Source organism: Brienomyrus brachyistius, unplaced genomic scaffold (genome assembly GCF_023856365.1).
Source record: "Brienomyrus brachyistius isolate T26 unplaced genomic scaffold, BBRACH_0.4 scaffold32, whole genome shotgun sequence".
NCBI lineage: Eukaryota > Metazoa > Chordata > Actinopteri > Osteoglossiformes > Mormyridae > Brienomyrus > Brienomyrus brachyistius.
In genome coordinates this window covers 1,139,285-1,153,069 of record NW_026042307.1, presented here as the reverse complement: position 1 = coordinate 1,153,069, position 13,785 = coordinate 1,139,285, and the positions used below count along the sequence as shown (strand labels likewise).

The following is a 13,785-nucleotide window of genomic DNA, read 5'->3' as shown; positions in this document are numbered from 1 at the left end:
TTAATACAACAGTCTTCATGTGCAAATGAAAAATTATATTGTCTAACCAAAAGGAAGCTACCATACTCACAAATAAACAAAAAAACTATATGTATACCTATTGTCACAACCATAGCGGGCAGCAGTGCGATCGTGCGGGTAGGCGGGTCAGGAACAGGCAAGGCAAGCGGAAATCGGGGCAAACGACGGGTTTATTGAGGGCTAGGGAGCAGGAGACACTTAACCACACCATAACCACAATGACGGACAGGGGAAATAGGTCAGACCAGGACTTAAATACAACAAGACTAATCAAAGGAATAGGACAAAGCTGGAGACGATCAGGGAAGCACACGTGGGTAATCAGGGGGCGTGGCACACACGAGGAGCGGACGAGCCGGGCATGACACCTATATGTATTCATTCCATTTTTACAAAAATACTCTGTAGACTGATGTTGCTAGCTATATCTGTTAGCTGTGACTAAAGTCAGAACTTACTGATCTCAGTGATGTAGGGGGCATTAATGCTGCATGTGCATTAGGGCACTGCCGGTATTGAAACCTGAAATGAAAGAGGGCCCCTTAAATATTAACTACAATGTGCATTAATTCATTCCAAATAATAAACAATTGTCCTTTTATAAGCATACTTTCACTATTGAAAAGATAAGATCAAGGGTTTGATTTGTTAAGAATTTATTATTTTATTAAACATACCTTCTCCTCATTAATTTAACTTCTAACGGGGTGGTAGTAGCCTAGCGGCTAAACACATTACATGAAAGATCGCACGTTCGCGTGTCAGTATTGACCAATATGCGAACGAGCGACGCTTAGCAGTGACAGATAACCGTAATGCATTATGGTCCTCATAGTTTCTGCGATTGGAACTGCCGTTTTGAAAGCGATTTTTTGCCATTTCCGAACAAAACGTTCAGCAGCAGCAGCATCTTACGAACTGCTGCCACCAACGAAAGTATGGTGGGAAATATTTAAGGCCAATTTATACGATACTGCTGATTCCCCTCCTGCCCCAAAATACATTCATAACTTCCCGATGTCACAGTGGAAGGTGTACATGATGTTGCTCCCGGCCGTGTAGCAATACCATGTAAGGCAGCTCGAACACCTGCCAAAACTGCGCGTTCTATGGTCTCCAAGTGAGCAGAACTCGCCATGTTGTCCTGCATCAGCCCTAACCAGTGTTGCCAACTATTTTCAATGGAAAGTAGCTAAAGTCTGCTCGAAAAGTCGCCAAATGTCGCTAGATGACGTAATGCGCATATTTGCATATTGATGACGTAATTACGTTGTGTTTGCATTCTGCGTGTTTTCCCTAATCTTACCTCACGTATCCAATATAGAACTGTTAAAAATCAATATAAATCAATTACGTTACATATTTTCTGTTAGACAACACAACGGAACTTATTAACCAGCAGTTACATCCTCTGCAATGAAATAAGAAGAATAAATAAATAAGAAAAAATAAGAAAAAACGGTCAAATTAAATAGTTTTATTTCAAGCAAAGGAGAAGCAGGTAAGTGATTGGTCCATGGCAACACCGTTTGCACATGCGCAGCTCATTCACATCTATGTCAGCTGCCGTGCAGTCACGGTAATATGCTGCTCCTTTCAGCCGGAGCTAGCGCTCACTGATCAGGGCAGAGACAGGAAGATGAGTAACTGTACCGGGAAAGCAAGACCTCGCGCTTACAGGACAGTACTGGCGACATTTGTTGCCAAGGTTTGTCCAAAAGTCGCTAGATTTGTCGCTAGGCGCTTTTTTTAAAAACAAAGTCATCAAGGGGGTCTGAAAAGTCGCTAAATCTAGCGACAAAGTTGCTAAGTTGGCAACACTGACCCTAACCTGCAACCACTTAGCGCGCTCTCGTCAGTACCGCCCATTTCTACGCAGATGGGCATGGCTAATTTGCATACATTCTCAACATTTAGAGTCTACATTTAACATTTATATTTGACATTTAAGTTTTACACTTAACATTTAGATATGTTAACATTTATAGCAAACATTTATATTTACATTTAAATTTTATATGTAACATTTATATTAAATAATTTTGACCATAATCTACACAGCAAAAAAACCTGATGATCCACAACACCATTGACTTCTAGCTAAATGTCAGAAAATTGCACTAAATGTTGAAAACTGGCAAGTACAAAAATGTTTAGTACCTTTAATAATGGCGGCCCAGACTTCTCTGTAATATTTTGGTTAATATTTAATATTTATTTATTTAATATTTGGGAAAACCGTTGATTACTTCTATGAATTTCGGAAGTTTCATAGAGTATTGCAGTCTCTTCATCTGATGGTACATGATTTATAATCAATTCAATTGTTCATTTAACACACCTCTACAGGGAGAAAAGAAACCTCTACTATTGAAACAAAAAATTCAAAAGGCAGTTTAGCAAATTAAAACAAATTAAATAAATACTAAGAGTATTAATAATGTATTACTAATCTAGGAAACATCATTTTCATGTGGCCCACACAAGTTTGGGCATGTTCCATTGTAGCCCATTCACTGAAATGAGTTTCACACCCCTGTTCTACATACAAATGTATAGTAATAAGAGTATCACATACAAACTTTTCTATGGAGCTAAATGAGGGCCAATAGTTTTGTCAATCTGAAAAAAGAATTGAAAATAAAATTTCAAGCTTTGATGTTGAACTTCTAGAAACACAATAATGTATTCAAACTAAGAATAAGAGTTTGAAAGTTTTTTTTTTGTTTAGAAATAATTTTGATTCAGTTCTGTATTTTTTAAAATAAATGTTTTGATGGGCGACAGCAATGGATGTCCGGGCCTCAGCCAAGTGATATTTTTATGAAACTACATGTCAGTGCTATCACGATCAGTGAGCGTGGATAATGCTCACGGGCAGGCAGACGGGCAGAAAAGCAGGCAGGCAGGATCGGGGGAAAAAAAATGGTTCAATCAGGAACTGGGAGCAGGAAACACCAGACATCGACTAACATCAATGACAGACAATGAACTGAGGCAAGATGGGGACTGAAATAGACAACAGAGTACAGCTGGGTACAATCAGGGAAGCACACGTGGATAATCAGGAGGGCGTGGCACACACGAGGATCGTACGAGCTGGGCGTGACAAGTGCATGTAGTGAATTTAGCATAAAGGTCCCAGTATGAAATTGACACATGAAAGTAGCCAGGAGCTACTCAAGCTCCAAGTCAAGACAGCCCAGGAACTTGTAACCAGGAACCAAGTTCTTTATTACAGGGGTGTGATGAAAGATTTAATATGTACTAAAGGAAATGCATCAAAAGCGGCCCAAACTAGAAAAGATGGCTGGTAAAAAGTGTCTGACAAATTAAAGTAAAAATTTAAAGTAGTGCACACTGCCTGTGTGGCTATGAGGGCCTGACTTCGCCTAGTTGGACTTCTACTACTGTATATGGAGCTAATGAATCTTTAAGATATAATATTCCATCTCGGCTGAAGTGGTATTTTTCAAAAAGAATATCATTCGGCAACAATAAAGGATTTTGCTGATCGCGCAAAACTCTCTCAATTTGAAATTTGCTTATTATTATTTGTGCCCCAATTGCAATTGGTCGCTCATCCATGAATGGCGAGGCCAGGACTAAACAGATTTCCATGCACGGACCATGATTAAGTGTGTGAGCTAATCCTTGTTTACGTATAACAAACCTGCTCTGAGCAATTTTGAGGATTTGGATCTGCTGCTATGACAACTCATCCAGCAAGAGTTTCGAAAAACCGACAGATCCAGGATCATGCCAAATCATCAACAATTACATCCAGCTAAAAGAGTAATCCACTTGCGAAAAATACCCCTCAGGACTTGTCCCACATGTTTGTGGAACCTGACAAACATTTACAGTTGTCACAGTGATGTAGTTGCCGATGGATATCAAATTGGACCCCTTATGAAGGGTGTTATCATTGATGTTTTACATTATGCCTGTTAAATTTGCAATGAGGACATTGTGGACGACACTTTCCTCAATAATAACATGTATTATAAAGCTACTTTTCATGCATATTTATACACATAATGTCCTGGGGACAGAAATCGCACTGATTCGGTGGAATGGCCCCATAAACCATAACCCTTGAACTTTGATGTGAAAGCACTTAATGTTAGCTAGGGACCGTAACTAGAAAGCTCTCCAAGATACAAATAGACAAATTTATCTAACATTGCATTTCATTTCAAATGTTTAGTAAATGATACAAATACCGTCAAATGACAGAAAGCAACGAATATCCCATTTTCAACATGGGGACTGCAGGCTATATGACTACAAATTTTACATCAATTTGTCTGAATTCAAATCTTAAACCTTTTGTTGCAGGATGGAACATTTGTGAGTATAACCTGGAAATGTTGTCTTCTATTTTTAATTGTTTTAAACCTATAGGATATGAGGTCATAATGTAGGCTATCATAAGGGTTTGGGAATAGTTTTCGCTAATAATTAAATGTAACATTAAGCCTAAGAGCTCATTTGATGTTATTAATATAAATGCCTGGCTTGTGTAAGTCAATAGACCCATAGCAAGTAAAATAATATTGGATGATACACAGATTTATAACTTTATATGGGTGAGGTATGAAAAATGATCTTTGACAAACTGATCAGTGTGCAAAGGTTAAATTAACCAGGGGTGGTACCCCGGGAAATGCCCTTTATTTTCTAAGCCCAGTGTTAACAGGCATGGCTTAATGTATATTATTGAAGTTTAACATATTACAGGTTATTTTATATTTATTAGTAGTAGTAGTTAAAATAACTTCATATAATAGTACGTGGGGGAGGCATGGTAGTGCAGTGGTTAGGACTGTTGCCGCACACCTCTGGGACCCAGGTTCAAGTCTCCGGCTGGGTCACATGTGTGCGGAGTTTGCATGTTCTCCCCATGTCATCGTGGGGTTTCCTCTGGGTACTCCGGTTTCCACCCACAGTCCAAAAACATGCTGAGGCTAATTAGACTTGCTAAATTGCCCGTAGAATGCATGTGTGAGTGAATGGTGTGTGAGTGTGCCCTGCGATGGGCTGGCCCCCCATCCTGGGTTGTTCCCTGCCTCGTGCCCATTGCTTCTGAGATAGACTCCAGACCCTCCGTGATCCAGTAGGATAAGCAGTTTGGAAAATGGATAATGGTACATTTTATTATTATTTATCAGATAATTATTCAATTAATTATTGTTAAGATTTTTTAGTAATCATTACATATTATTAAAACTGTGGCTAACCAGGGCAATAAAATGTTTGGGAAATTGAATCTTTTAAAGGCTCTATATAGAACCATACGGTTTATCGACAAAGAACCCTTTTGAGAGTCTAATAAATTATAGAATCCATAGCACAATTGAATTATAGAATCCATAGCTTCAATTCTGAGTAAATTTGAGGTCTGTTTTCAGGTATGGATATTCACCCATATAATGGTTTTGTGGCAGTAAAATCACAAGGAGGGGCTTATGTTTGAGTCTTTAGCCAATCACAGTCTTCATGGTGTGACATTACCACATTTGTCTGTTTTTTTCTCATTTTCAAACTGTCCCTGAGGCTGGCAGTGTCTGTGCCTCAGCAGGCTAAGCCTCTGTGTTTATCAAAAAAAAAAAAACGCTCATTCATTATTATTATTATTATTATTATTATTACTATTATTATTAATAAATGAAGATGCACCCTTACATTGCCCCATACAGTCTTTGCAGGCAAACAAATTCCTGTGTTTTGTCTATGTTTATCTTCACTAAAGGCATGCACAACAAAGCATGTACTTTGGAAATCTGTGTGTCTTTCTGTTTAAGAGAGAACACTGCTTATAATTTATGCGGTGATGTCATACAATGAAGAGTGATTGGTTAAAAAAGTGAAATTCAAGCCCCTCCCTTGTTGACCTAGGGACACATTGAACTCAGCAAAAGCAGGACATGGTCCATCAAAGATCAAATATAGTTAATACAGTAAAAATTGCAAATAGAATTATCTGTTTCACAAGGAGAAACCTCTAATCATCTCATCTTTCTTTTTGCTGTCACTCAGTACTGCTGCATCAAGTTTGTTGTGATTTGTCTCAAAATTCGAACAGGTCCAGATCTTCACCTATACAATGTGGCTGCAGCTTGGAAAAGATCGGACAAAGCATTTTTCAGTTATCATGCTGACAAGATCAAGTGTCTGCGCCTGCCTCCTCTTTGTTATCACTGTGCAGTGCTGCTTCAGTTTTGGTGTGATTTGTCTCAGAATTTGATCAGGTCCTGATCTTCACCCTTAAAAAATGTTGGCAAAGGCTGAAAAAGATCTGTCAAATACTTTTTGAGTTATCGTGCTAAAATAATCAAAAGTGTGAAACTACCCTTGTTTTTGCTATAACTATGCAGTTCTTCAGTTTTGGCGCGACCTGACTCAAAATGTTATCACTTGCAGCTTGTCATCCCATTAATGTCGCTGCAAAGTTAGACAAGGATCCATAAAATTCTTTTAAATTTACTGTGTTGACAATACTAAGTGTCTTTTACAGCCGCTGTTTCCTTCCTTGCTGTCACACTCCACTGCTCCTTTATATTTGGAGCAATTAGTCAGAAAATCAAATCAGACATAGACCATCATGTTTTTCATGCTGCAGTAATCACATTCACCACATCAAATGCTGTCTGCTTTCACCCTTCCCTTTCCTGTCATTAAATAGTGTTGCTTCACTTTTGGGATGATCTCTCTCTAACTGAAAAAAAAATCCAGCTAATCACCTATACTGTAGAATGCAAAATCTGAAAAAGATCAATCACATGTTTTTGAGTTGCTGGTTTAATAGGCACAGTGCTGTGGTGGTGGCAGCGGACCGATCCCAGACCCATGTATATTCTCTGAGTCCAGATAATATAACACGAAATAGCCAGGCTGTGTGGCTGTAAAGGCCTAGAATCCCTGCTCTAGGTACTTGGTGAGCTAATTGTTAAAAACTACTTAACTCCACTGTGGTTTTTGGCAATAACACATTTACTTCAGATAATTTGATGCTATAGCAGAAGCATTTATTATAACTAAAGGTTTACACAGGTATACAGTGTAAAGAATATGCAAAGAATATTTTGTGAGAAACTGTTACTCATTGCTAAGACAATAAGGGAAAAAAAACAATGATCTTGCAGGCACTGTCTGGACAGTGAGGAAACTAACGCAGTTTGGCACAGACAGAAGGTAACAGTGTCGTACACCGTAGGTCGTTCCATCCCTTTTCAGCTACATAAAAAAAAAACAATTAATGGTTAATACTGATCGATGTATCAGTACATTAACTGTTAACATAACATTGATGTATCAGTACATTAATGTTTAACATAACATTGATGTATCAGTACATTTAAAATAACACGAAAACAGTGAAATATGTCCTCTAACTGCTTATCCTGGTTAGACTTGACAGGGATCTGGGGCCTGTCCTAGGTAGCACAGGTCCCATGACAGAGTGGGCATGGATGCACACAAGCGCACGAACACACACAGAAACACACACACACATTTAAATGAATTTGCAAATTTTTATCACAATGTGGTAAAATTATTTGGTAAAATGATTTGGCCATCACTAAATCCAAAAATAACACAATGTGATATTTTTCTAATGTTCAGCCCAAAATAAATATCCTTTCATGTAACATTAGGGAGGACATGGTGCAGACTGTGTATGGCATAGATATACTTTTTTTATTTATTTTTTTTGCCGGGGGGGAGCTGCAGACATTGGGGTCACTGCCCCCAGCCCCCCATTTTCCGACGCCTTTGCTGATGATATGAAAATTTAGAAAAGTCTTATCTCAAGCCGACTAACTATTTCAATCCTTGCATGTACATAATATGCAATGTCGATATTAATATTGCACAACATCCAGCCCTATTTCTTACCCAGAGCTAATCTGCACAGTCCAAGGAGACACACAAACACCATACACACACAAGGAGTGAACCGTTTACTATTCTATTAAAAAATGTGTGGTTATAGGTTTTTAACACCCTTACAGAAAATCAAAATTAACAGAAAGTCCATTGAAGATCCAATATAAATGTTACCTTTTTATACAGAAATCCTACAAGAAACATTTTAGGCTCATTTGGTTCTGCATTGGATATTACCTCCATAGTTAATCTCTGCACAGTCTTCATCTCTATGGTTATTCGGTTCTCCGGGGTTCCATTTGGTAAAGTCAAAAGGAGTCCCATCAATCCAGAGCCAGGTTCCTTCCTGTAGAAGTTGAAAGATTAGGGGATAGAGGTCATTCTTTGAGAGTCATTCCATGAGTACGTTTAATTGAAAACATTTTATATCCCATTAAATAAGCATGTTACTGTAGGATCTCTACATTACGTGTAATGTTGCAATATCATTAGGCCCCTGTACCTATAACTGGAAGTTTGCTGGTTTGAATCATGTCCTTGGCAAAATAGTCACACATCCACTGGGCTCGTGAGCAAGGCCCCCCCCCCCCCCACCCCCCAAAAAAAAGATAAATGGCTGACACTGTGCATCAACCCCAAACCTTGCTCTCACTTAGATACCCATCTATGGAAAGCTTGTGAAGTTAAACAACATGGTCAAGGACAAGTCTCATACCCCCTCTTTAAAGCACAGCCATCTGGCAATTAAAAGCCAAACAAACCGACTGACGAACATTTTTTATCCAAGGGCTGTGGCCGCCATCAAACCCCTCTTCCAGAACAGTGAAAAGTAACTGTGTGCACATGTTTAAGACCACATACACTGGAACAAGGCCTTTAATAATCTGCACTAAAAGCACTTTTATGCTGCTGCTGAATTCTTGTGCTGCTTAACTTAATGCTACTATTCATTTTGCTGCTTCCTTTAGTCTGTGCTCAGTTTTATGTAATTTATATTTATGTATTTCTCTTAATTAATTGATTAATTGATTGAATAATCCATTAGTTCATTCACGTGTGTATGTCTCAAAGGCAGGGATATGCAAAAGTCAGTACTCTAGTGTACCGATATTTATACTTGTGCACATAGTAAATAAAGCATAATTTAGTTTTTTTCTTTCCCATTTCATTTTGTATTCTGACCATTATCAGCACCGGGGTTATGCTGGTTAAGATATTCTCTCTATCCACATGAACCTCCGGGCCATATTTTTTTTAGAAATTAACCTAGACAGATTACTTTTACCATTAAATTAATTTTACAAGTTGTCTGACCAACATCCGTTTGAATATCTGTAGGAAATCCATAAGAGAAGAACATGCAAACTGCACACATAGAGCAGAGATGGGATTCGACCCAGTAGGTGTGAACCGTCACATCAGCACACACCAGCTAGAGTAACTTAAAACAAAATGGTGTAATATTACAGTATTTACGTTCTGTTTCGAGTTGTATTCATCCATCCATCCATCCATCCATAAATTTTCCAAACCGCTTATCCTACTGGGTCGCGAGGGGGACGGAGCCTATCCCGGAAGCAATGGGCACGAGGCAGGGAACAACCCAGGATGCGGGGCCAGCCCATTGCAGGGCACACTCACACACCATTCACTCACATCAAGTTGTATTATATAATGCCAATCAGTTTACCTTTACAGCATCAAATGCACCAATCCAGGCGCGAGGAAAATGGCTGCCTGTGACTTTCTGCACAAACTGGTACTCTTCAAAACTGTGGATGGATGCCAAAGTCCCTTTTACATGGATGCAGTTGTTCTGTGCAGAAGAAAACAGAACAGGGCCAGTTTATAAATTGATGAATCCCTTAATCATAAACTCTTCATTGGGCACCTAGTATTTTCAGTTTTATTGGGAACTTTTCTTTATTATGCCACTCACATTCATAAATTTTGTTTTATTTATTCTGTGTTGCCAATAAAAAAATACATAAAAGAAAGTTAAAAATAGCATCTGTGCATCTATTTTCGTAACAAGACTGAATTAAATACAGTTTTGTATTTACAACGCAGTGTTAGAAATACTACAATTATCTGATGATTGTGCAATGTTTTTGGTTACAGGTTAAGCAACATAATAATTGTGTCATTGTAGAGATCTCCTGTGGCCCGTAAATGTGAAGAACGATTGTCAAGCCCTTCTTCAAAATGATCAAACTCTTCACCTTTCATTTACATCAAAAACATTACAATGAAAGCCAGAACACTGTTGTAGCAGAAAAACACATCTGCTAACTCCATATAGTTTCCTTTTCATATGTAAAATAATTCTTTTTAGTGATTTTATTCTGGGGCTATTGAACTGAAACTCAGGATATTTTACTATAGCTCACAACTTGAATCTGCTGTAGGTTAAATTCCCTTTTGAATGGTGGGGCCATGGCATAGGGTAACATTACTGCAGGGCTACTGTTCAACTATCTCATTTTGATTCTCGCCAAGTGCAGTTTCTCTCTCTCTCTCTCTTTCTCTCTCTACACACGTAGGGTATACCTGTCCTTCTGGGCTCGCTCATTCACTTCTATAGGAAAAATGCTAACGCTAACTATGACAACCTTAACCCTCACCCAGCCATAACCATAACCATAACCATAAGTAACCAAGCAAAATATAAGTGTTTTTGCATTTTTTATTTTTTCATAGCAGTCACTGGTATTTATAAAATAGAGTTTTCTCTTACTGGTCCCCATAAGGGGAAAAAAAACATATATTTATCACGTTATGGGGACATTGTGTCTTCATAAGGATAGATATACCCGCTCACACACACACACACACACACACACACACACACACACACAATGTTCCCTGATCTTTTCAGGTTTTTCCAAATATTTATTAGGACATCAGAGGCAAAACTTTTTTTAACCAGGTTAACCTAAGTACCGTATTATTTAACTATGTTGTAGTTAATCCATATAAAGTTTGGGATAACTATCATATGCTATCAGGCGGGTCAGGCTGTATAAGGAGTGGAGCCATTGTTGTTGTCTCATGTACAGTATGTGATAATAGTTGTCTTCATAGCTTTGCAGATGAACTCTTGCAGTAATGTTAAGTATTTAGGAACTACACGGGATTGCAAAAGAAAGGGGATGCAAAAATATAACCTGACCTCAGTGCACTCTTACACACCCCGATTCTTTAATCTTACAATCGTTAATTCCTTCAATTCAAATACAACGACAGGCTACAGTTTAAAAAAAGAATAATGCCATAATATTGCAACAAGTTTAGCCACATAACCAAAATAAAACACAAGCTTCAGATCAGTAGGGGTGTGGTGGTTCGTTATATCAGTTGGTGTACACAGATACACAGTAATACATATCTGTTAAACCAGATGACACATCCCAGCTCTTTGCGTTAGAAGACTATCTACTAGACATCTGGTGTTGGATGGCAAAAATTTTAAATTAAACACAGAGAAAACAAGTACTGCTACTTGGCCCTGAGGCTGCTCAAAATAAGTTTTGCAACCTAAGCCTTAGCGGTCTTCCTACTCAGCCTAACATTGTGGTCAGAGATCTTGGTGTCCTGGTTGATTTAGATCTATGTTTCGATGCTCACATAAGAAATATCATTAGAACTGTGTTCTACCATCTATGGAACATAGCCAAGCTTTGGAAGATGCCCTCCTTTCATCCATCCATCCATTTTCCAAACCGCTTATCCTACTGGGTCACGGGGGGTCCCTCCTTTCATGAGGCAGAAAAATTAATACATGCCTTTATAACTTCAAGACTGGACAATTGTAATGCCTTCCCTTCTGGTTGTCCATCAGGATCCTCAAGTGATCGTCAGCTGTTACAAAATGCAGCAGCCAGAGGACTTAGAAAAACTAAAATGAAACTGATGATGTTAGCTGTTTTATGCTCCCTGCACTGGCTTCCAGTTAAGTCTCGGATTAATTACAAAATAATACTATCAACTTATAAAGCACTGAATGGCCTTGCAGCAAAATATCTTAGAGATCTACTGGTTTCTTACAACCCCTCCCCACCTGCTTCGATCTCAAGGAGCAGGAGATCTATTAGAACCTAGAGTAGAAAGAACTACAGCAGGCTGCAGAGCTTTCTCTTATAGCGCTCCTCAGCTGTGGGATAGTCTTCCAGCAGATTTGCGAGATTCAGGCTCACTCTCAACATTCAAGTCTAGACAAAAAAATCACATTTGGTTAGTCTAGCTTATTGGCACTCTAGTTGTACTTCTAGCTTTTGCTAACTGCTTACCCCCAGTTAGGCCTAGAGTGTGAAGTGCAGAGCTGGGTGGGGATCAGTGCCATTGGTTTTGGATGAAGTAAACTGTCAGTGGTGTCACTCTAACCAAGACTTAAATGTAAAATTTTTGACTGTGTATTAGGATTTTGTCTTCTTCTTATTTTTACTTCCTCTACCGGCCCCTAGAGGATGGGTTCCTCCTTTGTATCTTGTTCCTCCCAAGGTTTCTTCCTTCCTGGGAGTTTTTCCTTGCCACTGTCCCCTCTGGCTTGCTCACTGGGGGCTTTGGGCAGGGATAATGTAAAGTGCTTTGACAAAAGTAACGTTAAAATGTGAAATACAAATAAATATTAAAATGAACTGAACTGAATTTAATTGAGTGTACTAAGACTGACATTGTCACTCAGTCAGAGTGAACTGATCAATTGGAGGTGCTTGGTGTCTTCTGCCACATCGGTCATTAGCTAGCTGTCATCATGACCGATTAATTTGTTGATGCAGTTTACTGATACGGTATTTCCAAACTACAGTCACTGAGGTGAAGTTTATGTAATAGTTCCCAAATGTTGAAGAATGCAAATTACCAGGTAGCTTTCATGGGGAATGAGTCAAAAGAAATTCGTTATTTAATGTCATTGTATTATTATGTTTAATCAGTGACCAAGACCAATATAAAAGAAGTAGTTTGTTCATTGCATATCACTAGTATTCCTAAATTCCAGCTCCTGTAGACCCAGACAGCTCTGCTTCACCTGTTGTCTTTAGGAAACTGAACCACTGAACAGGACCCATCTGGTTAACAGTGTTGGGGAAGTTACTCACAGAAGTAATCCATTGCAGTCAGAGGTGGAATGTTCAGGACCAAAAAGTATTAATCCAGACCAAGGTTTTGTTTCAACCAACCACAGTCAAAAAAGTTACTTTGAAAGAACTCAATTGAATCATAGACAGTGGTCCCACCCAACTACAATGAGTATTTTGAAAATGAAACATTCTTTTTACATTGACTTCATGTTCTGAGAACATAACATAGTTGACTCAGTCTCACTCAATTTTCTCATGTCTAATTAAACCAACTGAATTGGTTTCTAGACTGTAATATTATTTATCAGGGCTGAGAGAAGGCAAGAGCTCCCCTAGTGGCTATAGGAGTGCATGTGTCCTAGAGCAGGAATAATGAACAGCAGCCTCAATGCTTTTAGACCACGACTTGGATTAGAAGAACAAATCAAATCATTTTGCTCATTTAATATTTAAATTTTATGAAGAACCACCACTGTCCAGTTTTTATTATAGACAACATCCTGTAAGGTTTTGGCAGAATCCTCTTCATGATGATGAGTGGAATAAACCACCTTAGAATATATACCCAATTTAAACTGAGAGTAATTTAGTTGGTTTAATTAGACATGAGAGAATGATTAACTCAGCTATGTTCTGTTCTCAGAACACAAAGTCAATGCATCAACTTAAACAGAATGTTTCATTTTCAAAATACTCATTCTATTTGTGTGAAACTGTCTATTCAATTGAGTTAATTCAAAGTAACTTTTTTTCAGTGTGCTTGATTGAAACAAAACCATGGTCTAGATTT

At 38.4% G+C, this 13,785-nt stretch overlaps 1 protein-coding gene across 2 annotated transcripts in view; it reads right to left on the bottom strand.

The window, feature by feature from the left end:
* Positions 1–7,027: 7,027 nt before the first annotated feature.
* LOC125721126 (ladderlectin-like) overlaps positions 7,028–13,785 on the bottom strand; it is a 124,172-nt gene continuing 117,414 nt past the window's right edge. For both annotated transcript variants that reach the window (XM_048997125.1, XM_048997124.1), the window contains exons 5-7: positions 9,605–9,730; positions 8,152–8,260; positions 7,028–7,260 (exon numbers count right to left, since the gene is read on the bottom strand). In XM_048997125.1, coding sequence (XP_048853082.1) covers positions 7,193–7,260; positions 8,152–8,260; positions 9,605–9,730 — 303 coding nt within the window. In that variant the 3' untranslated portion in view covers positions 7,028–7,192. The remainder of the gene's footprint in view (positions 7,261–8,151; positions 8,261–9,604; positions 9,731–13,785) is intronic.